Raw genomic sequence first — 24,904 nt, forward strand, 5'->3', positions numbered from 1 at the left:
CTTTAACCTCTGGGCCTTGCATTAGCGCCGAGCCCACGGCTGGAGCACTTGTGGGACAGACACTAGGCCGATGCGGTCAGAGGACAAGGACCCCCTAAGAAGCACCTGGCCTGGGTGCTGTTCACAGGCTGGGCGCCGGGTTACCTCGGCCGGTCCCTGGCCACCCCGCACCCCATTTCCCAGGCTCTCCTGCACCCACAGACTTCAGAACTGACCACTGCGCAGAGCATTGACTTCTCATCAGCGGCTTTCCTTTGGTCAAAGCCCCCAAGTTCCCTTCGGGGTCAGGAGGCAGAGAAGCTTCTGGTCTTCCCAGTCTGTGGCTCTGTGCAGGTGGAGACCACCTGTGCGTGAGCCTCACCCTGGGCCAGGAAGCTGGGGCGGGAGGTCTGCAGCTGCCGGCGCCCCAGAGGCCCCCGTAGGCGGCAGCACCCAGGCCCCCCGAAGCCCATCGGCGTCCATCATCCTCCCATCGGAGGCCCCTGTGCCCTGCACGACCCCGGAGCCCCCAGAGTCCGCGGGGTGGGGGCAGCAGGAGGGGGCGGGTGCCAGGCTCCCCCCTTAGAGCACGGGTTCTGGTCTCGGTTCACAGGATGAAGACTTAAAGCCACTGGATTACGGCATCGAAAGGTCTCTCACCTCTAAGACCGGAGATTCGTACAATGAACACGTATTGATTTTGTTAAAGAGGAAGAAACACGACAAAGTGGAAACGGTCCCGGAGCGCTGGAGCGGGCAGGGGCCCCGGGAGGTGGCGGCGGCCTCCCTGGGCAGGGGCCGTCCGGGCCGCGGGTGCTGACCCCTCCCGCTGGGCTCCCGGGCCCGAGACGCCCGCCGGCAGCCTGGGCCTCGCACGGGCTCTGACCTGGCGCAGGCCCGAGGGCTCCGCGGGCTCACCCTTCCTCCCGTGGGGGCCTGCAGGGGACGGGCTGCTGAGACGGGGGTCCCTCCCCTCTCTGATGGGAAGGGACAGGAAGGCGCCAGGACTTGTGGCCTCCGGCTTCCACCTGGCCAGCCACGGTGGTCACCTGGCCGGCACGGGTCCCGGGGTGGCCCTGCAGCGCCCACCTGGCTCGTCACTTGGCGGCAGGAGCGCCATCTGGGCCGCGGGCATCGGGCTCTGACGCTGGGCCGTGGTCTCGGGTGGGAGGGCCCGTGGGCTGCGGGCAGCAGGGGCTTCCAGCGGGTGACGGCGGCCAGAGGGGAGACCCCGGCCGAGACTCCCCGGCGGGTGCAGGGTCCTCCGCGGACCACCGCGGCCTCTCACCGCCTCGGCCCACGCACGTTTGTTCTTTTTTTTCCATTGGAAGATTGACGTGCACATTGCCGTTTTAAAAATTGTACCAAGTGAAGACTTTCTCATGAACCCCGTCACCTCCCGCCGCCACCATTCCATTTGCGTGGAGACGCGTCCGGGGAGGACGGATCCCGGACAAGGGCTCCTTCTACGAACGGAAGGTGTCGGTCCTCCCAGGGTCTCACTGCGATTTCCTTGCTTGTCTCACTTGGTCACCGGCTGGCGGGAGTGGCCCGGCCCGGGTTGGCACGTGGGAGCATCACGGGCCGCGGGTCCAGGGCCACACGCCCCGTCTGGACACAGGGATCCGGAGCGTGCTCCCCCTGGGGGCTCACACCGCACGGCGGCTCTTGTTCCTATAGGCACAGCCCGGCCGAGCCTGGGGGGCGGACCGCGGCCTCCCCGTCGGGGGCGGGCGGGGGCAGGACGGCCGTCTAGGTCCCCAGGTGGCACCCGTCACCCACCCACCTGTGCCAGGGCGGCGCAAGCAGCTGAGCCCAACATGGAAACAACCGGCTCGGCGCTGAGGACCAGAAGTCTGAACCGCATAAGGTCTTCATGTCACCAAATGCCACTCTTTTCAGTTGTTAAAACCAGTTAGAATATAAAAGCCATTCATTCTTCGCCTGGCCCGCAGGCGCAGGCGGGGTGCACCGTGTCCTCCCCGTGGGTCACCTTGGCGCCTAGGGGCCCGCCCCGCCCCACCCTAGACTAGAGGCGGGAGCCTGCGGGGGCTTCGGGGTGCTCACCTCCGCACGCCCAGCGCCCTGCCCAGCGCCAGCGCCCTTCCCGGCCACGTACCTTCTCCTGCGACAGCGGGCTGCCCGGGCTTCCAGACTGCGGGTCGTCCCCCTGGCACTTCGGGCAGATCCGGTCCTCGCCGCTCCTGGGGACACGGGAACACACGCCGCCGACACGTTCATGGGCTGCCAGCGGGCCACAGGCTCACCGCCCTGCGCCAGCACCCCGCGGTCTGGCCGGCAGCCGCCTGACCTGGGGCGGCGGGGTGTCATCCCCGACTCCCCCCCCCCCCCGCAAGGCTGTCGGGTTCAGACACCAGAGCGCGCTTGATCACAGGCGCAGCCCGACGCCCGCCAGGCCGAGGACGTCCTACCCCGCTGACCCGCTTTCTGAAAACCCGAAGAACTCTGAATTCTCAAATACATGTGACCCAGGGCCTCGGGTAAGGGACTGTGGACACGTGGCTGCGTGTGCCCTCTCGGCCACTCTGTTTGGCCTGGGGTCTCGCATCTCCAGCGACTACAGGTGACCACAGGCCATTAGAACAAGAAGGAGCCTCCGAGAGCAAGTGACCCAAGGCTCTTCACCAGGAGCGCGGGTCAGACTCTGAGCGGGCGACGCTGGGACCCACATGCTGTCAGAACGCTCCCGAGTGATGCCGACCTACGGGACGGCCACCTGTCGGCGGGAGCACCTGTCGGGGGAGCACTCGCCACAGGGAGCACCCGTCAGAGGGAGCCACATGTCAGAGGGAGCACCTGTTACAGGGAGCACCCACAAGAGGGAGCACCCGTCACAAGGAGCACTCGTCACAGGGAGCATCTGTCACAGGGAGCACCCATCAGAGGGAGCACCTGTCGGTGGGAACCACCAGTCAGGCCCATCTTAGATGGGAGGAAAGAAGGCCCCGGGGACGTTGGGTGGGCCTGGTGCAGACAGAGTCAGGAGCCGAGCTCTTCGGGCCTTGGGCCTGGACCCCCGACACCCCAGTCGGCACCTGTCCCCGCCCGCCCCGTTTTGGAGGAATGGGGGGAGGCCAAGAGAGCCGCCGCGGGAGCCTGCGGTGAACCCCGAGCAACATGCAGTCGGCCTTTGCTCCCGGCCTCCCCACCTGGCTTTCCCACAGCCACATCCTCCCCCGTCTGCACAGCCTCCCCCATCACAGCACTCGACCTTCTGGAGCCTTCCTGATTCCGTTTTCCCACCATCTTCCTCCGTAAAGCCCCAAATGAAGGTCACGGTGGGGGCATGGGGCTTTAGCAGCACAGGTGGCAGGAACGTGACCCGGGGCAGGCTGACCCAGCCTCTCCCCAGGCTGCGTCGTCCATCTAGGGCCACGGCAGTACAGGGCCACCCCTCCAGGCTCCTCCGAAGATCCAAGGGGACAGTGCTTAGCACACAGTAGGTGCCTGATAGTTGCTCCAGACTGACGCTCGTATTACCATCACCTCCCTGAGTCATATGTCGTAAACACGCGTACACACGTGCTTTTACATGTTCCATACGACACGCGCGGCGCACACTGCATCTTAGACGGACGTAGGGTGTATGTTCCGTATAAACAGGTGTTTGCGTACAGACGCACGCAACCTGACACGTTGTAGAGCAATGGAGGGGTGTGGACCCCTGTCGGCGCAGGTGGCCGGAGCCCCCTGAGGGGAGTCGCGGCAGACAGCAGCGGGCGGGCGCGTGGAAGGAGCCGCGCGTTGACCAGGGGGCCGCACCCGTCAGAGGAACTTGCCCGCAGCTGTCATCGGGGGCACGAGGGCGGCGGAGGCGGCTCACAGCCGAAGACGCCGAGGCCCTAAGACGTTGGGCGCTGTGCCCCGGGCCACAGGTCAGTAGACGGCCCCACGGGGCGCAGAGGCCCTCGGCGCCCGGCCCCCGGCTGCTGGGGCCCAACACCCTCCACGGCTGCCGTGCCCGCCGTCCTGTAGGGCCACGGCCGCAGGCGCCGACAGGTGAGGCCGCCTGCCCCCGGCGCCCTCGGGGGCCCTGCCCTGGGCCCCGGCCCCCGCCCCTTGCTCCCCGGCCCCTCACCTCACGTTCTCGGGGAGACAGGCGGCACAGCGGACGGCCCTGGGCTCTGCCGGCTCCTGGCAGGCGTCGGGGGGGCACCCAAAGGGAAACTCGTTCTCGTCGGGCGCCGGGCGGGGGCTGCTGGCCGAGCCGGAGGCCATCCTGGGGCCGCGGGGACAGCAGCCCGGGCAGCGTGGGCCGAGCCGCGAGGCGCCTGTGTGCGGCGCGGGGTCTGGCGCCCGGTCCTCTCGCCGCCTGTGGCTCCACGTCACGGCTGAGTCACCGCGGGGACGGGGCAGGAATTACCCGCTGCGGTGCAAGAAATCCCCTGGATGGTGGCAGGCGCTTTGGGAGGCCCGTCGTGCTTTCAAGTGAGAGAAAAGGAAAACAAGAGCGAGAGAAAAAGAACTGAGCCTCGGATTTTCAGGAACTGCAGTCCGAGTTCCCGGCCGAGCACCTTGGCTGCCGGGGGCCCCCCTCCTCCCTGGGGACACAGCTGTGAGCGATCTGAGCCCGGGGACCCCAGGAGAACTGTGGGGGAGCTCCCCGCGCGGAAATCCCCAGGGCTCGCAGGCAGGGCCCAGAGCGCGTCTCAGGTGAAAGCCGCTTCGCCCACGGGCTCCGCCGGCTGTAAGAATCCCCGGCCCTCCCGGCCCTCCCCGGCCCTCCCAGTGACGACACCGGCCTCCCCTCCTCTGGGAGCAGGACGTGCCCAGCGCCCTCCCCACTTCCCCTCAGGAAGTCACAGGGGGCCGCATACTTGGGGCACGTCCCTGCATGTCCAGCTCCAAGAACAAAGCTCTAGGTAAACACGAGCCAGGGGGACGCGGGCCACGGGGATGGCTGCCGGTGGGTCCCCCGCGCGTGGGCGACGTCCTTCTCCTCTGGGCAGCCTGGCGGGGGCTGACGGCAGGGCCGGGGCGCGGGGCCCAGAGCGACGAGCACCCAGAGGCCGGGCCGGGCGGCCTGAGCCACAGGTGCAAGGAAGCCGGGCTGGTTCTCGGGGCGCACGGTGGAGGCCAAGGCCACCGTGGGCTTGCGGAGCCTCCCTGCCAGCACCCCGCGGGCGGGAGATCCCCCTGCGCCTCCCGATCCCTCCGGATTCCACAAACGTCCCCGTAGTTTCGAGGCCTGGCCTTTGAGGCTGGACCCACCCGCGCGGGTCCCCATCCTCCGCTTACCGGCTGGGGGTCCTGGGCCTGCTCTTTAACTCCTCTGGACCTCGTCCTTGCACCTGCAAAGTGAGGCAGGATAGGAATGTGTCACTTGGTCTGACAGTCGTGGGGACCCAGGGAATGTGGGTGGCCTGCTGTGTGGGTGCCGCCCCGGGGTGCTGGGAGGCCGAGGCATCGCATGCCAGGGTTTGCGGCCCCGCTCCTCAGGACCAGGATGGGAGGTCCCCATGGCCATCGTCCCTACCTGCCTCACGGGGTCGGGGCAGCTCAGCCGTCCTCTGACCCTAGAAGAATTCGACTGTCCCCCCTTCCCAGTGTGGCGAAGAGGACACGGCGCCTCCCCCTGCAGCTGCGCATCGGGGCACCACCCTGGCGGGCCACCCGCAGCAAACGACCTTGGGGCCTCCTGGAGAGAGCTCCCAGAGGGGCATCCCCTCAGCCCCAGCCCCAAGCTGCGTGTCCCTGCACCCCCACCAGTTCCCTCTCCCTCCGTCTGGCACAGGTGCGCACCCATCTCTCCGTCTGAGCCCTGGGGCCCTTGCTTCATGGGCCCTGGTCCCCCTGGGCCTGGCGTCCCCCTACCAGGTCCTCCCTGTCGGCATGGAGAGACGCCCAGCTGTCCCAATAATGAGAGTGAGAAATGGCAGGTGGCATTCCAGCACCGGGTCACGTACTCTTAACCCCTCTCCTAGTCTTCGTGTGACCCCCATGAGGCAGGGAGTGTCACCATCACCCCCGCTTTACAGATCAGGGGCTGAGGCACACCGGTTAAGGGACTTGCCCAAGGTCTCGCAGGCAGCACGGGGCTCCTGCCCAGGGCCTGGGCTCCCACCACATTCTGTGTTAAAACGCCCTGGGCCCTCACCCCAAAGTCCTCTCCGGCATCTACACTGTCTCCACGCTTTAAGGGGACTTGTAGAAAGGGCTGTCTACACAGAGAGCTCCTCACTTGAACCTCTGGAACCATCTCCTCAGGGACCTCGATGTTGGCATCACCAGTGCCCGGGCCCCCCACCCCAGCACCTGACACCATTCTGGCCTCAGCTTCAAACTCCCTGCCTTCCTTGGCTTCTGCAGCCCTGCGTGTGCCCCGCCCCCACCTCTGGCTCCTCTTCCTCCCGACCCCCTTCTCTTCTGCTCTGAGCCTCCCCTGGTACTGCCACTGCACGGATCCCCAAGGTTGGAGTGTTCCGTGAGGACCCCACTGGTCCCATCCATCCACGTGACCTTTGCGGTGCACCTGGGGGGAGTCTCGGTGGTCTGCCCATGGAATGGGGTTGGGGGCCCAGCTTGGTGACCCTACGCATCCCTGCGTGAGCACCGCCTGTCCCCTCCCCCCTGTTTGATGGCCTATCTGGGCACCCCGAGCCCTGTCTGTGTGGTGCATCCCCCTACCCCCCTACCCCCGGCGCTGTAGCAGCAGGGTCAGCAGGTGCAGTAGGGGCAGCAGGTGCAGCAGGTGAGGCAGATGCAGCAGGGGTGGCAAATGCAGGTGCAGTAGGGGCAGCAGGTGCAGCAGGTGAGGCAGATGCAGCAGGGGTGGCAAATGCAGCAGGTGTGGCAGGGGGGGCAGGGGCGGCAGGGGCAGCAGGGGTGGCAGGGGCAGCAGGTGAGGCAGGTGTGGCGGGGCAGTAGGGACAGCAGGTGCAGGAGGGGCAGCAGGGGCAGCAGGTGCAGGAGGGGCGGCAGGTGCAGCAGGGGCGGCAGGTGCAGTGGGGGCAGCAGGGTCAGCAGGTGCAGGAGGGGCAGCAGGTGTGACAGGGGGAGCAGGGGCAGCAGGTGCAGGAGGGGCAAAAGGGCTGGCAGGGGCAGCAGTGGCAGCAGATGCAGGAGGGGCAGCAGGTGCAGCGGAGGCAGCAGGTGCAGGAGGGGCAGCAGGGGGGACAGAGGCGACAGAGGCAGCAGGGGCGGCAGGGTCGGCAGGTGCAGGAGGGGCAGCAGGGTCAGCAGGTGCAGGAGGGTCAGCAGGTGCAGCAGGTGCAGGAGGAGCGGCAGGTGCAGCAGGGGCGGCAGGTGCAGCAGGGGCGGCAGGTGCAGCAGGGTCAGCAGGTGCGGCGGGGGGGCAGGTGCAGGAGAGGAGCAGGTGCAGCAGGGGGGGCAGGGGCATAAGGGCAGCAGGAGCAGCAGGTGCGGCAGGTGTGACAGGGGGAGCAGGGGCGGCAGGTGCAGGAGGGGCAAAAGGGCTGGCAGGGGCAGCAGTGGCAGCAGGTGCAGCAGGGGCGGCAGGTCCAGCAGGTGCAGCTGGTCCAGCAGGGGCGGCAGGTGCAGCGGGGGCAGCAGGGGGGCAGGTGCGTCCCTCTCCGTGGCGGGTGGAGGGTGGGGCCGGGGCCCCCGGGTGCCGCCTCCCGCGGCAAGGGCTGGGGTGGGGGCGGGCTGCGCACCTGGCACCTGGCGAGGCCCCGGCGAGCGGGGCTGGCGTCCGGCGGGGCGGGGCGGGGCGGGGCGGGGGCGGCAGGGGCGCGGGTGCCGGGCGCGGGTGCAGGGCCTCCAGCCTCGCCTCCCCGCGGCCCGGGAGCTTCCGGTGGGGCGTGGGGCGGGGACGGGGCCCGGGAGGCGGAAGCGGGAGGCGGGGCGGGGGCGGGGCGAGCGCTTCCCGCCGGGGAAACTGAGGCCGCGGGCGGTGTCGCGCGTGGCGCCAAGGCGGGGCTCGCCGACCCCGACCCGACCCCGACCCCGACCCCGACCCCGACCCCGCAGCCCGCGTGCGATGGGCGCGCGGCTCCCGAGGGCTTCCTGGTGGGGGCGGCCCTCTCCTCCCGGGGGCGCGGGGCGGGCTCGGAGCTCATCGGAGGCCTCAGGACCGGATTCCCGGGACCCTGTCTACACCCGCCAAAGCGGCTGTGGAGCTTAGCGTTGCCGGAGAATTTTTGTTTAAAACCTGCCAAAGGCCTTTATGTCTGCGGATCTGCAGCGGGCAGGGGAGGGGAGGGGGAGCTGGGGAGGGGTGGGGCGGGGTGAGGCTCCTGCGGGTTCCTCGTTCTGCTTCCCAGGGGGCATCCCTTGCATCCTCTCCCTCCCTCCCTCCCTCCCTCCCTCTCTCCCTCTCCTCTGTCTCTCTCTGTCTCTTTGTCTCTCTCTCTCTCTCTGCTGCACTTGGGGCCTGGGCTCTTTTTCTTCGGCTTTGGCTTCTTAACCTGAGAGGTGGGCAGCCTCCTGCCCCGGGGCAGAGCCGGGCCTACCTGGGGGCCACCCCTGCCTACGGGCAAGAGGGGCTCCCGGGCTCCCACGCTGGCACCAGGTGGGAAGGTGACCCGCCGTGGGCTCTGCTGGGTCTTTCAATCTAAGAGAAAAGCATCGGATTTGGAGTCTCTGGTTTAAAAATTCACGGATTCTTGGCGGTACCCACGGAGGATTTGGGGCCTGTGGAGCCATTCTCTGGTCCCAAGCACCCTGCCCTCCGGAGACGGGCAGTGCAAGTGAGCGCCACCCCACCTCACTCTCTTCATGTGTCACTTCCTGTTTTCAAATTCGTGAGCTCATTTGGTGGAAATTTACCAAGGGAAATAGTTTAATTTTGGAAAGTACCAAAAACTTATCTGTGGTCATTTGGCTTGTTTTGGGGGGCTCTCGAAATCGAGGGGGCATCACCAGAGGACCTTTGAGGGCTCAGGGACCAGCGAGGCTGAAGAAATGGAAAGCCCAGCCCTTGAGGCTGAACCTGACTCAGAACGGAATCAAGACCTTTTGGAGGGAGACTCATCTCTACCCAGCAGAGAAATTTTTTTTTTTTTCCAAAAATAAGTTTAAAAAGAAATGTAGTTCATCTGGCTCAGCCCTCCGATCTGGTGGTCTGAGCGGGAGGCTGTGACTCAGGAACAGGGAAGTAGGGAGGGTCCCAGCAGCGCCTTGCACATCCCGTCTGCTGGGCCCACAGAGGACCGAGGCTCCGTCCTCCACCCTCCGGCCACCAGGCTCTTGGCATTGAAGTGCCCGCCTCGTCTCGCGGCCTTTGAGCTCGTGGCTCCTGAAAGGTGCTGGGTACTGAGTGACCGGAGGGACTCTGGGTGCTATGCAGGTAGAGCACAGGCGACAGGCCCCTAAGCTGACCCCTCCTGGCCTGGCCTGTTCCTAGAGCTGAGATTTTTTTTTTTTTAAAGATTCTATTCATTTGAGAGAGAGAGCGAGCAAGAGAGAGCGAGCACAAGCAGGGGGAGCACAGAGGGAGAGGGAGAGGGAGAAGCAGGCTCCCCACTGAGCAGGAAGCCCAACACGATGATGTGGGGCTGGACCCCAGGACCCTCAGATCATGACTGAGCCCCCAGGGGCCCGTAGAGCAGAGAGTATTCATCCCTTCTAAGATGGAGAACAGAAAAGTGGTGAAAACTGACAAAGCCCCGACAACGTGGTGCCAGGAGGAAGGGAGGTGTCTTCCTTCTCACCGCCCCCAGTGAAATGCTGGAGGATGTCCTTACATATTGGAGTGAGCACTGGACTAGGAGTCCGACTTCTGTTTGTTTTTCCTCGGCTCTAAGCCAGTTGTTTGGGGGAAGGAGGAGATGGAAGATGAATGAATGAGTGCTCAAGTAATAGTCCATAAAACAACACTTGATTGATTTTTGGGGTAGAGGAGAATGACCGTACAGATCACAGGACGCGCGCGTGAGGGTTTTCAGACTTTGTGTTCACTGTAGGGCTGCGCCTTCGTGGGTGCTGCGGCTCAGGCTGCGGTGGGCCGGGCGGAGGGGTCATTGCGGGCTGGGTCACTAGCCCTTGGGGCGGAGGCGGGATCCCACTGCAGCCTGCGGAAGCGTCTAGGTGGCCCCCGTGGAAATGGAATGGAGCGGAGCGGACGCCTGCGTCCTTTGCGCAGCATCACTTCCAGTTTCCAGATGTGGCCGGGGTACAGGTGGCTGAGGGGGGGGCCACCTGGCGGCGGAGCCCGCTCCCCTGCCCCTCAGCGCGCCACGTTTCTTCCACAAGAGCCAGGTGGCTGTCGTCCTGAGCGGGCGGAGTTAGCCACTGGGTGCACGTGGGGAAGGAGAGGTCTGTCCTGGGGCAGCGGGCAGACGGCCGGGGCGGCCACGCTGCCGGGGCGTCTCCACTGACCCCCGCGTGTGTTTGCACGTGTTAGGCCGCAGGCCATTGCCGGGTCGCGGCTGGGGCCTGAGGCCGACAGGCCCGGGCCCATCACGGCCTCCTGGGGCCCCGGGGCGCCCCCGAGCACAGTCCTGCCCTTGAAGTGTGGGGCCCAGAACGTGGGCCTTATAAATACCGCGTGCTCCCAGCTTGGCCCCTGCGTTCCTTCTTTTCATTGCCAGCAGCGTGCTTCGTGTGTCGCAGCTTGTGTTGGTGGAAACAGCTGGGGGGCCCTGGGGGCTCCGCGGTTGGGCGTCAGGCTCTTGATGTCTGCTCGGGCCTTGATCTCGCTGTGAGGAGGGAGCCCCGGGTCGGCTCCGCGCTCGGTGGGAAGTCGGCTGGAGGATGCTCTCTCCCGCCCCCTTCTCCTCCCGTTCATATTCTCTCTCAAATAAATAAGTAAGTAAGTAAGTAAGTAAGTAAATAAATAAATAAATAAATAAATAAATAAATACATCTTCAAAACGGAACAAAGCAAGCCAGTTAGCGAGCAGCTTCCCTGGGAGCTTCACCTCGGTCTCCTCTGATGGCTGCCGGTCCCGGGCCAGGAGGTCCGGTGAGACGGGGGCCGCCGGCCGTCATCCAGGAGAGTCCGTCACACTGGCCTCTTCCGTCCGCATTCGGGGCGTCTCCGGGTACCTGCACACAGGTGACCGCGGCCACAAGGTGAGCCTTGGCGCCAAATAGTCTCGTGAGAACGGCAGCCTGCGCCGCACGCCCTCTTTGCCCTACTTGGCTGTCATGATTTAAAACGTCCCATGTTTCCTTCTGTTAACCTCTATTTTGGTTCCTTTAAAAAAATCATTTTTAAAGATTGTATTTATTTATTAGAGAGAGAGAGAGAGAGAGAGAGAGCGCACAGGCAGGGAGAGCAGCGGAGGGAGAGGAAGAAGCAGGTCCCGCTGGGCAGGGAGGGCGCGGACTCCACCCCGGGACTCCGGGGTCATTCCCTGAGCCCCCCTCCCCAGGGCGCCCCCACCTCTGGTCCTAATACACTTGTAATGACTGGCCTGTTTACAAGGTTTTTTCTTTCTGCCCCACTTGCCTTCTAGGGAATATAGGAAATTAGATGACTTAAAGCCAATGGAGCAGAGTTGGCGGCGCCCGCTCGTCGTTGTTTCCCTGGCTTGGCACAGGCACGGGCGTCGGCCCGGTTCAGGCGACCAGCCCGCAGGACACGATCCCTGAACACCTGTACCTAAGGGAAGCGTCCCTGCCGTCGCCTTGTCCTTTAGGGCTGAAGAGCCAGATGCGTCCTAACAAAACTAGGAGAGAAGTCGGGTTGCTCGTGGAAGGGCGTTTCTACGTCTGCTAATCTTCACCGTCTCCACAATTTCTCAGATTTTAAGGTAAGGAACCGAGTGGCTCTAGAATCGTCGGCCTCAGAGATGTCCCTGGGCTTTCCCCATCATCTTGGGACTGGCCGCTTTGCGACCACAACGGGGATTCCAGTTAATGGTAAAGGCGCCGATGACACTCGGGAATGGTGACGCGGTTGGGGCCCAGGAGGGCGAGCTTGTCGCCCTACCCTTCTCTTCGCCCTTTCTGTCACCTCTGTCCCCCGCCTGGAAGGACCGCAGTTACCCCGAGAAGTCCCTTCCTCGGTGCTCTCCCCGCCAGGTGGACCCCGGGTCTCGAGGCCTTGCTCCGCTGCAGAACCGTTGCTCTCCGCGCACGCACGACGGGAGACGGGGCACCCGGGGTGACCACGAACAGCTGGTGTCCCCGCAGCAGGTGGGGGCGCTGCCTGTGGCCTTCATCTTGCTCCGTCCTCAGGACTCAGCCTGAGAGAAAAACCCCGGGAGTGGGGAGCGCTTTGCTTCGGGATGGGAGCGGCGGGGGGTGGGGGGCTCCCGCCTCGGCCCGTTTCCCTCTGTGACGGGGGTGCAGTCCGGGGCAGGCCCTTGAGCCCTGGAGCCCTGGGCTGGAGGCGGGTGAACTCTCCCGCCCGTCTAGGGGCTGCGTCCCCCGGACCAGGACCCCCGTCACGGACGCTGGAGGCTTCCACCTGATGCCTCCTCTTTTTGGACTCCAGACTTTTTTTTTAAGAGCGAGCAATGTGGAAGCCTCCTCTGAGGACTCGCCTTCAGAGCTCCAGCCAGTTGAGTGTCCAGCACAAGCCAAGACCTGAAGCGAGACGGAGGGGCGGGAGCGAGAGCGGGGCCAGGGCTGCAGCTCGCTGGCCTGGGGGATGCCCTGCGGCGGGGCTGCTGCGGCCCTGGGCTCCGGAAGGCTTCTCTCTTCTGACCTTCTCACTTTACGAAAGGGAGGATGCGGGCCCGGGGGCGGGGGACCGAGCTGACCCCGTAAGTCGCAGGCTTCCTCTCCGCCCCGGGCCCACGATGTCTCTATGACACCCCGTCCCTTCTTGTCCCTGCGCCCACTTCTCCTGGGCTGCGTCTCCAGGCCTGGGAACAGGGCGTGCTCTTCTGTGTGGCCCCTTGTGCCCACCGGCCTGTGGTACAGAAAGGGGGCCCAGCAGACTCCTGTGACGCGGGACCGACGTGCGCTCTGGAGGGCTCGCGGGTAGTGGGAAGACAGGCCTACCTGCCACTCCTGCGGGCTCCCCCCCCCCCCGCCGGGCATTTCACCAAATACATTTTCAGCTTATACCGTGAGCCTCTTTGCCTCTTTTATTTTGTCACTGACTTCTTTCTAAAAGTTGGTTCTGCACGCAAGGCGCGATCCCTGCCCCAAGGGCTCTACCGACTGAGCCAGCCACGCGCCCCCCTGGATCCTTTTGAAAAGAACCACAGTCTACACATTCAGTGACACTTTTTTAAAAAGATTTTACTTATTTGCCAGAGAGAGAGCGAGCGAGCGCACAAACAGCAGGGAGAGGGAGAGGCAGGGACCCCGCTGAGCAGGAGCCCGACGTGGGACTCGATCCCGGACCCCGGGACCATGACCTGAGCTGAAGGCAGCCCCTAGGTAACACCTCCTGAGAGGAGCATCCTGAGTCCCTCGGGGGCTGTGATGGAGGCACGTCTGAAATGCAAAATCAAACAGACAAGGAAAGCCGCCCGGCTGCCATCCTGGGTGCGGGTCTGGTGACCAGCGTCCAGCTGCACAGCCGCAGCCTGGGGCAGGGCCCGTGTCCCCGCTGCCCCTCCGGTGACGGGACCAGGGCTGCGGACGGCGGGCCTGGCACTGGCCTATCCCCATCCCGCTTCTCCTTCCGCGGAGAGCGTGTGTGCCCCCAGCCCCCCACCGCCGGGGCCCTCCGAGGACAGACCCACGGGGAAGGACACATCCTGGGAAGCAGGGACCCAGGCGGGCACACTCACGCACACGCGTGCCCACGGCCGCCTCGTCCAAGGGTCGGAGGGAAGCTGGCAATCTGGATTTGTAGGTGGAAGCTCTTGATTTTGAGAGCGCTCCGCGAGCCAGAAGGCAAAGCCGCTGAGTGGGTGTCTGTGGGCCGGGGCAGGTGACATGGGGCGGCTGGGCTCACCCCGCGGGGCACCGTGTGCACAGCACAGCCAGGGACAGGGACAGCATGGCCGGGGACAGGGCCACCACGGCAGGGATGGCCACCGTGGCTGGGACAAGGCCGCCGCCCCTGCGCCCTCTGAGGACCTTCCCGCCGAGGCCCCAGCGTGGTGCCCCCTAAGCCGGGCGCCCGTGCCAGCCCCTGTGCCTGCTCCCCCGCAGCCCCGGCTCCCTGGGCCCGCGCTGCTGCTTTGTCCGAGGGGTGTTCCTGGCCCGGCCTCGCCCGAGCACCAGGTCCCGCAGGATGTGCCCCCCCACACCTGGGCACCCCCCCGCCCCGGGCACCCCATCCCCGGGCACCCCCCCACCCCGCCGGCCTCGCCCGGAGCCTTCACACAGTTTCCTGGAAACGTCAGGGCGGCGGAGCTGTTTCCCTAACTCAGGAGACAACTCAGCAGTTTTGTTTTTCAGCGTCTGGGACTCATAAACCTGGAATCCTGTCTTCGTTTTTCCACTAGAATTTTCCTTGGCTGGGAGCCTGGCCCGGGCCTTGGCCAAGAGGTTGCGCTCGGCCGGCCCTCTGCCGGGCTCCGTCCTCCCCACCCAGGGCACGGCGGCTCTACAGGTGGGGAGACTGAGTCAGGCGGTGGCAGCGGGGATGCCGCCTCGGAGGAGCCCGAGGGAAGCCTTGCCGGGGAGCGGCGTCCAGGGCGGCCCGTGGCCTGCGCCCGCGTCCCTCGGCTCGTGGGCCTGGAGCAAGGGAGGCGGAGCGGAGCCTGGGCGGCCGGGCGGGTGGGCCGGGCGGGCCGGGTGCTTCACTCCCTGGGCCGTGGGCCGTTAACTGGCCAGGAGGGAGAGTGCGCAGGACCCCGGGCCTTGCTTTTGATGTCGTCCCCGTCTGGCAGCCCGCGGGCCACTGTCCCCACCGCGGTCAGAGCGGACGACCACCACTGCCTGCTGCCCTTGCGGGACCCGCAGCACTCCTCGCGTCTGCGTGGCCAGGCCCGGTGCCCCTGGGCTCTGCGCCCCGCTTCCCGCACCCTCCTGTGGGTGCCCCCCTGTGCCCCCCCAGTCGCTCACACATCAGCATCGCTGTGGGCTGCTCTCCCTCGAGTGTCTGTGTGGGCATCTCCGTCCCCTTACAAGGACACGGCCCTGTCGGAGTGAGGGCCATCCTCGCCCCGCCGCGGCCTTCCCTTGCCCTGACCGATTCCACCTGCGATCACCCTATTTCCCAAGCAGGTCACATTCTGCGGGGCCGGGGGGAGGCTCCTGGGGGGGCACAGCTCAAGCCATCAGGCCCTCCCTTCCCACTTGGCGCATCTGTATCTCCTCCTGCCTTCCCTGCGTGTCCTGGCACCTGTAGCCTAAGTCGGGGACCGAAGCATCCCCGATTTCCCCGCCCCTATTCCCTCCACACTCCTTGTCCCACCTCCAAAAGCTCTCCTGGGGCTGCCCGTGTCCCCGCTAGTTCAAGCCACCATCACTTGGTGACACCAGCTGCAAGAGCTCAGTGAATCCCGGCCTCCCTCACCTGCCTGGTCTCACACCCTCGCCTATGCAGAGCACAGTGTTCTAGGGATCCGCCCCCGCACCCCTGCCCCCTGCCCCCCACCTCCCTGCCCCCCGCCCCCCTGTGTCCCGGACCACGGCCTTTCTCTGGAATGCCCTCTCCGACCCTCCTACAGCTGCTCCTTGTCACGAGGCGAAGACCAGCTTAAGATCATCTTATTGACCGACACTCGGAGACCCTGCGACCCCCTGGTCAGGAGCAGCCACCGGTTGTTCCCCACCACACGCCCTGATTTTATTTCTCTGCAGAGAATTTTGTAAAGAGGTTATTTTTTCTCATTTCTGTAGGTACTTACTGCCTTTTGCCACATTTGCAATGTAGTTCCTGGAGAGCAGGGGACCTTGTTTACCTTGGTCACACCATCTAGGACCGTGTCCGGCACACGGGAGGAATTCAATAAATATTTATTAAACGAATAATTAATCCTGCCCAGAAGATCTTTGTTTGTGAGCCCTACCCCGCTCCACCCCCCACCTCCACCCTTTTGGAAATTTATTCTATGCATTTTTTTAAATAAATATTTTATTTATTTATTCATTAGACACACAGAGAGAGGCAGAGACACAGGCAGAGGGAGAAGCAGGTTCCATGCAGGGAGCCCGACGTGGGACTCGAACCCGGGACCCGGGATCACAACCTGAGCCTCAACCGCTGAGCCCCCCAGGCGCCCCTGGAAATTTGTTCTAAATAACCAACAGGAGGAACAGGGGACACACACCCACTTTGGGTCTTGACGCCTGTTGTCCAAGTGGTTTGCGAAGCTGTGAGGTCAGGTTTCATTTCTCAGGCGACTTTCGAATCCCAGGGGCCCAGGGAGTGTCTGGCCTGGGGGAGGGGGCGTGGCGGTTAGAGACACCGAGCGGCGGGTTAGAGCTGCTGCCACGGGGCTCGGGCGTCCCCGTCCTCCGTCCTCCGGGCGCCCGTCCCGAGGTCAGCGGCCTGGTCGACCCGCCTGCTGCGCCAACGCGGTGTGGCCGCGGGAGCTGGGGCGACCGGGGAGCTCTTCCCGGGGTGAGGCCGAGTCCCAGAGGCCAGCTGGGAGGCAGGAGGCTGTGCCAGCCGGGGACACAAGGGGGCTTGGGCCAGGATCCGCTCAGCACTGGAGCGCCTCCCCCAGGTCACGGGGTCGGAGCTTCAGGTGCGTCTCTGCAGAAGCTCCGGAAACGCAGGCCTGTCCTCGTGGCTGCGCGCACAGCCGCTCGGCGCCCCCAGGTGCCCCGTCCAGGTCGGCCACAGGCGCTGACGACTCGGGACGCGTGGGCACCGCTGCGGGTCGGAGCCTGCATTCCTCAGGGGGCCGCCGGCTTCCTGACGGCGGGAACCACCCCTGGGGCAGAACAGTCCAGAGTCCTGAATCCGGCCTCCACCACCTGCAGGCTCAGCACTCCCGGGGGGCGGGGGTGCTCAGCCTCTCTGTTCCCCGCTTTACTCCTCTGTACCGTGGCAGTAGCGCCGCCCCACGGGGTTGCTAGTGCATTCAGAGTCACGGGTGGAAAAGACACAAGAGACGCCTAACACCTGGGCAGCACTTGGCGGGCAAACGGGTCTCCCAGGTGCCGGGATGTGCCCTGGGCACGTCTGCCAGCGCCTTGCGAGGGCAGCCTGCGGTCCCCGTCGTGGCCTCGTGGGCCTCCGACCTCCCCACCGCGTCTGGCTGCCCACCCCCCCCCCCCGTCCCCGCCTGCCGGCCCGTGAAGGGTGGCCTGCTAGGGCCCCGCCTGGCTCCAGGCCTTGCCCTCTGAGGACCAGCTCCGTGGCCCCGGGACAGGGGGCAGGGCCTGGGCGCAGGGCCTGCGGGGTCAGCCGGGCACCCCTAGCCTGCCGGGCTCTCCCCAGAGAGCGCTTTAAAGTGTGCGTTTCTAGGCTCGGCTCAGAGCCTGTGCTCAGCAAGGCCAGGGTGAGGCCTGAGAACCTGCCTTTCTGTCTGTCTGTCTGTCTGTCCTTTTTTCCTTTAAGATGTTATGTGTTTGATACAGAGAGAGCGAGTACAAGCGGGACTGGGGCAGGCAGAGGGCGGGAGAAGCAGGCTCCGCGCTGAGCAGGGCCCGACGCGGGGGACAGCGGACACGGCTCCTAACCCTGCAGCCCCCACCTGGCTGATGTCGCTGCTCCGTCTTCACAGGCTTGCTGACCTCAGGAGCATTGGGGAGGTCCCCGACCACGGCAGGTCCTACGTCCTCACCGTCTCGGTGCCCCGTGGTAGCACGTCCACCGCATCCCGTGTCTCACACACACACACACACACACACTGCGGCCACCCCAGGGGCCGTTTTCATTTGCACGCTCGGCACATAAGGAAGGAGCAGCCACCCGTCGGGCCCAGGCCCTGGGGAGTGGAGGGCACGCAGGGGAGGACACGCCAGGTGCTGCTGCCAGGTGGTGGCCCTGGCTCCCCGGGGGCCCTCCTGGCCTGTGCCGTCGGCGGGGAGCTGGGCAGGGGGCTGATGACAGGACCCAGGGAGCCCCATCGGGACCTGAGCGGGAGTCAGGGGACGCCTAAGTGGCCGAGCCCTTGCCGCACTCCCGGGCGCCTGAACCTCCCGAACTGTGGGGCCCGCGGGAGGACGCCTCGTGTCCATCGGCACGTTTGCGTCCTTTGAGGGGGTGGGGGGCCTGCAGCGAGACTTCCTCAAGTTGTGCTTAAACTGTGCCGCGTCCTAACGTCATGCGGAGGTCCTCGCTGCACCCCACCCCCACCCCGGTCAGGCCCTCACGGTGACTGCGCCGGAGCCCAGGGCGCAGGGGGCCCGACGGTGCGGGCGAGGGAAGGCGTGGAATGGGTCCCTAAGCTCGGGCCCAGCCGCCCACCTCCCCACCGAGGGCGCACAGCGTGGCGGGGCCTCGGCCCAGGCGCAGGTGCTCCCCCGAAGGCCTCCTGCGTGGCCCGGCAGGTCGCTCCCTACATGTGTCGCGGGGGTCCCGGCAGTGGGGCCACTAACCTCCTGGCTTACAGGCGTGAGAGCAGAGGCTTCGGGAGGCAGAGCAGGTGCAGATGGCCGGGCGACCCCCCGGTCCCCCTGGAACCCCCCCCCCCCGTCCTGTGGTTGGCGCCTTGGAGAGGACGTGGGTGTGTACAGGTGACGCGGAGGCAGGGGGAGGCGGGCAGTGTCCCCGCAGGGCCCACGTGGGGGTGCACACGGATCCTGTGGTGGGGGGCCTGTGGGGAGGCGGCCGTGTCGGGGGGTGAGGCCGTGTTGGGGTGCGGGCCTGGCGGCAGAGGGGACCCGCAGGGCTCTCGTCCCTCACTTCCGTCGCCCGTCCCTCCCCCAGGCCAGGTGTGTGGGAGCAGAGACACCCATGGGGCCGGTGCCGAGTTGCACGTGGGGAGCGTCTGGCGGGGCTGCCCCGGGGCGGGTCCACGGGGACCTCTGCAGTACTGGCGGGGCGCACGGCTGTGCCCCGTGTGGGCGACACGCCGGGCCCATGAGCCTGCTGGGCGGCCCGGAGGTGACCAGGCTGCCGTTGAGGCTGCGCCGCGGGGGGACACGGCACCAGCGCCGGACAGATGGGTCAGGATGAGGAAAATGACTCTTTCAGCATCAGGTTTGAGCAGAAAATAGGACAAGAATGTCGCCCGAACCACGAGATGACGAGCCACCCCCTTCCTGGCCGACGGCATGAGGCTGCCGCTCCTCCACGCGGGACCTCAGAGGGTCAGTCCCCTTCCCTGCTGCCAGGCTGCATCCTGCCCGAGGCCACCAGGCCACCAGCGCCCCGGCCCGGCCTGCGGGGCCACATCTTCCTCACGCAGCAGAGAGGCCTTGAGCGTTCAGCCCCCAGTTCCCAGGCCGCGGGGACACAGGGCCTGCCACGGTCCCTGCGGGGCAAGGTCAAGCCTCGGGCGCGGGCCTTCCGCTGCGCATTCCCGGGGATGTTCCCCGTCGGGCCGCGCCAGCCGTGGGGGACAGCACGGTGCAGCCTGGCCCCGGGGCCCCCAGGGGTGCCAGCACCAGGGCTGATGGGCCCGCGGGGAGGAGCGGGGTGGGGGGAAGCTGCTGGATTGGCGGCGGCGCGGCCGCGGGGTCTGGCGGCTGTTTGGAAGCCCTGCCACGGGGGACCCACCGCGAAGGCTGCCCCAAGCTTGGACAGCAAGCAGCGTCCATTGGGACACGGACCCCCCCTCCCCCCGGGCAGAGTCCGGGCCGCGGGCTGCGCCTGCCGAGGAAGCTTCCACGGGAGCAGGAACAGATCCGCACTCCCGGGAGCCGGAGACCTCGGCGCTGCTGCCAGGGCCCTGCACGCCTCAGCCGCTCCCCTCGGCCGTGTGCGGCCTTGTCCTCGGTCGGTCGCCCTGACGGCCGGGCTGCTCCGTGGGTCACCTGGGGAGGTCTCCGCGGAGCTGCGTAAACCCGGCGAGAGGCTCCAGCCGCACCCGCCTGGGTCTGAGGCCACTGTCGAGCGACGGGCGCGACGAAACCGTGTGCAAGACGAGCGTGTGTGCCCGGAGCCGGACGGGCCGCTCTCGGGCTTGGCCGCACTAAGTGGGCAACGGCGCCCTTCTCGGCCTCCCGTCCCCGTCTGTAAAGCTAAAGCGGGCCCATGACAGCCCTGCACCTCGTGGGGGGGGGGGTCTTGACACGTTGAGTGGGCCCTGCGTGAAGATTCCCTCGCGAGATCAAAGAGCTACCCCAAAATGTCACTTAAAAATCAACGTCCTTACAAATCGGGCGGGCCCCGGGGACCTGGTTGGGGCCAGAACACAGTCTCCCCGTTCCCACTCGGTCCCTCTCCTCCAGGTTGCTGCCCGCGGCCTGCCTTCCAGGGCAGCGATCCTTGGCCGGAGCAAGTCCCGGGGGCATGGCCAGGTGCTGCGGGGGGGGGATCCCCACGAGGGTGAGGAGAGGGCACTGGAGGGCAGGGGCCTCCCACCGTCTGTTTGCTGAGGGCGCTGACGCTAGGCCTCCCGGGTCTGCGCTGTGGCTCTGTCCACCCGTCCCGCCTCCTGGGGGGTTGAAGCGGCCCCGGCGTGAAATAACAGCCCCCCCCCCCCGGTTCTGCACACGGAAAGCAAAGTCAGGTTTTAATGATCCATTCTGTGTTCCTTGGTGTTTTCTTTCAAGCAAAGGCCATGTGATGGTAAGATACCACACTTCACTGGGGCTACTCTTGCGTCCCCAGCAAGCATTCCTGAGCGGCGGGTCTAGGAGCCGTTCCGATTTTTATTGCATCTGGTGTCCGATAACCTTGGAAGGAGGCTCTGTCTCCATGCCCCCCAAGGCCATGTTATTTCCGAAAGTTACAGCTCTTAAAATCATCCCCCAGTTAAAGCAAGTGCCATTAATTCTAAGGAAAGCGAGCTTTCCCACTAAGACCAGCTGTGAATGGTTTTTAGGAAAAAGAGAAGAAAGGAAGGAAGGAAAGGAAGACCCTTCAGCAGCAGGAGCCCAGGGTGAAAACTGTGCGTAGCTCAACTAGTTCAGGAGTTTTCACAGCCGTTTAGAAAGATGTCTTCGGCAAACTCATCTAAATTGGCCAAGAACGCCGGGCAGGCTGGGCACGCGGCGTCCGCCGTAGGCCAGTACTCAATCCAGGTCGAGGAGTCCAAGGGGTAGATGTACCTGCCGAGAAAAAGGACAATGGAGCAGCGTGGCGGCAGCCGCGGGGAGAGGGGGCCACGGCCCCGGAAGCCCCGGAAGCCCCGGCTGTTGGGGTGGCTCAGGCCCCTCGCGGCCGCGTGGTCAGCCGGGCTCTGCTCACCGCCCCCCCAGGGAGGACACCCCCAAACCCCAGGAAACTGCTTGGGGCTCCCACGATTAAAGGCAGGAACAGTATCTGTTTCAAGCCCTATTTTTCAAAAAGAGACAATAAAATGCATAAACACTTCTCTCTTACAAACAGAACATGTCGTCTGAGACCCTACTGAGGGGCGGATGTTGGGGGGGGTCGGATGAGCGCCCTCGAGGCGTCGTCAGACCCGGGCCCCAGGGTTCATTGATCAGTGAGCACTCAGCCGCCCTCTGCGTTTTGAGTGGTTCGTTGTCTTAAATTCGCGTGTTTCACTGCTTCTGGGCCTTAGATCAAGTGTGAATTCACACCATTGCATTTAGGCTCCTAACTGGTGGGCTGCTGGTTGACAGCAGGACACAGCGGAAACACGTAATTAAGAATAAATGACGCCTGGTTTTGAAGGGAAGACCAGAGACTCCAACAGGACTTACTTGAAACTGAAATTGTGTTTTATCTGGAGGGCTTCTTTACCCATAATTAAATAGTGTCTTCCTTTCTCCAGCTCAGCGTTCGCACACGTGGCCTTTTTAATGAAGGTGATTTCAGAGTCTTTCTGGGCAGCGGCCTCGCCTGGGAGACACACAAGTGGACGATCACATGCATGTCACGACGCCGTGAGCACAAGCGCCTTAACTCCAGTTCGTCCGGCTGGTGACCGAGGGGTCTAAGCTGATGCCGAGCGGCTGCCGGGGAGGGGCAGCGTCCCTACGGTTATGGCTCTGGGATCTGGAACCAGGCTCGCTGCCCTTTGCTGGCTGTGGGGCCCTGGACGGGCGAAGCCTCAGACCTCGCATCCGAAAGGTGGGGACGATGCTAAAACCCACCCCGTACAAGTCCCGCAGAAGGCCGTGAACGGTGAGGAGGGCCTAGGCCCGAGAAGCGCGCCGGAAGCACTTCTTCCTCCCGTAGAACCGGGAATTGCAAGACCTTCTCTACGGTTGAACATTAATCCCCAAATGTCACATAACAAGATGAAAAGGTTATTTGGTTGCTGGCAATGACCGGCTTTGTAGAGACGCGAAGGGTGTGTGAAAGGACTTGGAGGACTTGAAAGAGGGGAACTCTGGGACCCCCAGGGGAGGAACCCGGGAGGAGTCGGGACGCAGGCTCTCTTCCCGGGCACGCATCCCCTCCCCGGAGGCCGGGCTGCCCTGCACCTGGGTGCATCTGCACCTCTCAAGGTCGCCAGCAAACACCCCAGATGTTCTTCGTGGTAAACCGCTGTCTCTCCCTTCCTCCCACCGTACCTGGATTTCTGTCACAATGTTGGCGTCTATGCGTCTGTGTCTTCAGCGAGGCTGGGAACTCCCTGAGGCGGGGCCTGGGCCTGAGCCATTGCTATAGACTCGGACCTGGGGGTCAGCTGTTTAACTCGGACAGAGTCATCCGAATCATTAAATCCTAAAAAAACTTCGGAACCTAGACGTAGTAGTGACTGCATATACGGTGAACCTCGAGTGTGCACACCTACGCTCCAGCCGATGTTTCTCCCCTGATGACCGTGAGGACATGACTTCCCCAGGCAGCAGGACCTAAGCTGCATCCCCAGCGCTGTTTACCAGCTCGGCCCCGTCAGGGTAGCAGTGTCGCTGCTGGGGCCTTACTATTATTTTCAAAAGCCTTTTGCTGTGGAAATCTGCAGCCTACTCAGAAGAGGGACTAGGTAACTAACCTCAGCTTCTACGGTCACGGACCTTTTCCCCATTTACATCTTTACTCTGAGCCCCCTGTGTTTTAGGGGAAACATCAGCTCATCATTATTCTTTTTTTTTTAATTAACTTTTTTAATTTTTATTTTTTGCTCATCATTATTTTTGAACTGCATGGTTGCCCTCTGCTCTGGATAGTTTAGTTTTTAGTTTGGCTTGTTGTTCGTGTGCAGCAATTCTTGGGTAAGTGGTAAATAGGTGGTGTTCTGATATTTACGTAAATTTAAAATTTATATATATTAAAAAATGAACACCCAGAATGAAGAGATAATAAAGTATGCAAAAATCTCTTAACATTTTCTTTTAAACGTCATAAGTATGAATCTTCCAGACAGACAGGAGGACAAAGAAGAAATGATACTGATAAAAAAAAAAAAAAACAACAAAAAAAAAACTACAGCTTGGAACTCATCTGATACTGTGCAATATTCCAGAACAACCTGGAGTGTCTTCTGATACTATGCAAGAATTGGTACAACATCAGACAAATAATTTGTATTTCCAGAATGAAGAGCACTTGATTATTTCAGTAAAAATAGGAATGGCTTATTCTCCCTTAGAATGTAAAAGCTGGTTGCAAACGGTGCTTCCCGCCCTGTGAGAAGATCAGAGTGCTAACCACCTGTTTTCATCAGAGCGACAATCATGGTTCAGATTAAAAAAAAAATGTGATCATCAATGAGAAAAAAATAGAATAATATCACAAATCGATTTCATACAGTGAAACATTTGAAATAATAAAAACCAGAAAAGCATTCTTTTTTATCAGAGTATTGATCAAGCAAATAGATTTGGAAAGCATTTATTAGAAGCTAACTCTAGTCTATGGCTAAAAATGCTCAAGCATTTTTGTACTTGAAACCCTCGAAAGAATTTCAAAGGAGAAGAAAATCAGTATAAACATAAAGGTACAATGTAGACTTGCGGTCCTACGGACTGCAAAATTTCTATCTACTGAAATGAGAACACAACTTTTTGGAAAATATAAATAAGGTGACAAAATTTCAATCGTTCTTGAGAAATTGACTACTTAATATAAAAAGTGATAAAAGTCACATAAAATTTAAAAATGGAAACTTTGACGATAACTTATTGGGTTTTATTGATTGCAAGGTACTGGAAGCAACAACAGAGCAACATATCAAACTGTTTGAGAGAAAAGGAGTCAATGAGGAATATTTATGTGAACACCTTATTGGTGCAAATAGAATGTTAGAAGAGAGCTAGGCTTCAGCAAAAATTCTGAAATTCCCAGCTGTTCCATTTGGCATCAACTGAATTACTGAATTACTGAATTACTGAATTAACTGAAAGAAAATATATTTCAGCTTTAATAAGCTCAGAGATTAGAGAAAGAATAGTGGAATTGTATAAAAAAAAGGAAACTATGAAATTGGAGCAAGAGCTGTTATAAAATCAAGCATGATTATAAATTTGGTGTAAAACCAAATAAAATCAATTTAAGGGAAAAGCTAGTTATACGAAAATGTTTTTGTTTTAGTGACAAAAGTAAAAAAAAATACGATGAACTTCTAAGTTCTTAAAAAAAATTTGTGAATCCTAAAACTGCATCTAAGGTGTTTGTAAAACTCTCAGGGTTGAAGGGGAATAAAAATTAAGAAAGTCAGGAAAGCGAAATATTCAATAAATCCTCAAATTTCAAAAATTCAGTAGATTGTTGTCATGATTTAGCTGGTAATAGAGCTACATTATCTGTTAATTATTATTCGCTGATAATAATAAATAATATGATAATAATTATGATGATGATGACGATAATAATACATTAAAAATGTCAGACAGGGTCCGAAGGACTAGAAACATTTTGAATGTAATTACTACCAATTTAGCAGAAGCTGAGAGAGACTTGGGGACCACGAACAATATTATTGCTGTTAGGAGAAATTGCTTATTGAGATTCTACGTCGTGTAAAGACTATCAATTGAATAAAGATGTAATTGGAAAAGTTTGATGCGGTTCCTCACTGTCAAATCAAAGCTCAGACGGGGCAGTCCTGTGCTGAGTCAGACAAAATAAGAACCGACAATTTTCAAAAATAAGAAAACTTATTTGGAATCCTTAGAATGCTTTAAGGAATCCTTTGTGTGACCATTTATATAATTTGACAAGTAGTTGTGAAATACTTACAGCTTA

The 24,904-nt window shown here is 62.1% G+C and overlaps 2 protein-coding genes and 1 long non-coding RNA gene across 9 annotated transcripts in view; 1 reads left to right on the forward strand and 2 right to left on the reverse strand.

The window, feature by feature from the left end:
• Nucleotides 1–4,681, reverse strand: part of PHF19 (PHD finger protein 19) — a 41,574-nt gene extending 36,893 nt beyond the window's left edge. For 3 of the 5 annotated variants that reach the window (XR_004803617.2, XR_004803616.2, XM_035696923.2), the window contains exons 1-2: nt 4,079–4,677; nt 2,099–2,183 (exon numbers count right to left, since the gene is read on the reverse strand). Coding sequence is in view for 3 of the 5 variants with exons in the window: in XM_035696923.2 (XP_035552816.1) it covers nt 2,099–2,183; nt 4,079–4,218 (225 nt within the window). In the remaining 2 variants the exon portion in view is untranslated. Of the gene's footprint in view, nt 1–2,098; nt 2,184–4,078 lie in introns of all 5 variants that reach the window. The other 2 variants (XM_035696921.2, XM_035696925.2) reach the window with 2 other exon arrangements.
• An 11-nt stretch (nt 4,682–4,692) lies between these two features.
• LOC112649841 (uncharacterized) lies at nt 4,693–12,926 on the forward strand. Of its 3 annotated transcripts, XR_003129742.3 has the most exons (4): nt 4,693–4,862; nt 11,361–11,657; nt 11,929–12,042; nt 12,344–12,926. It is a non-coding gene; the product is annotated as an uncharacterized LOC112649841 (long non-coding RNA). The 3 variants fall into 3 exon arrangements; XR_007414163.1 differs by having other exon boundaries at nt 11,361–12,042; XR_007414164.1 differs by lacking the exon at nt 4,693–4,862 and adding an exon at nt 9,254–10,974 and having other exon boundaries at nt 11,361–12,042.
• Nucleotides 12,927–20,454: 7,528 nt separating this feature from the next.
• Nucleotides 20,455–24,904, reverse strand: part of C5 (complement C5) — a 75,096-nt gene continuing 70,646 nt past the window's right edge. The window contains exons 40-41 of the mRNA XM_025432488.3: nt 21,472–21,610; nt 20,455–20,871 (exon numbers count right to left, since the gene is read on the reverse strand). Of these exons, the coding sequence (XP_025288273.3) occupies nt 20,730–20,871; nt 21,472–21,610 (281 nt within the window). The 3' untranslated portion in view covers nt 20,455–20,729. The remainder of the gene's footprint in view (nt 20,872–21,471; nt 21,611–24,904) is intronic.

Source organism: Canis lupus, chromosome 11, assembly GCF_003254725.2.
Source record: "Canis lupus dingo isolate Sandy chromosome 11, ASM325472v2, whole genome shotgun sequence".
Lineage (NCBI taxonomy): Eukaryota > Metazoa > Chordata > Mammalia > Carnivora > Canidae > Canis > Canis lupus.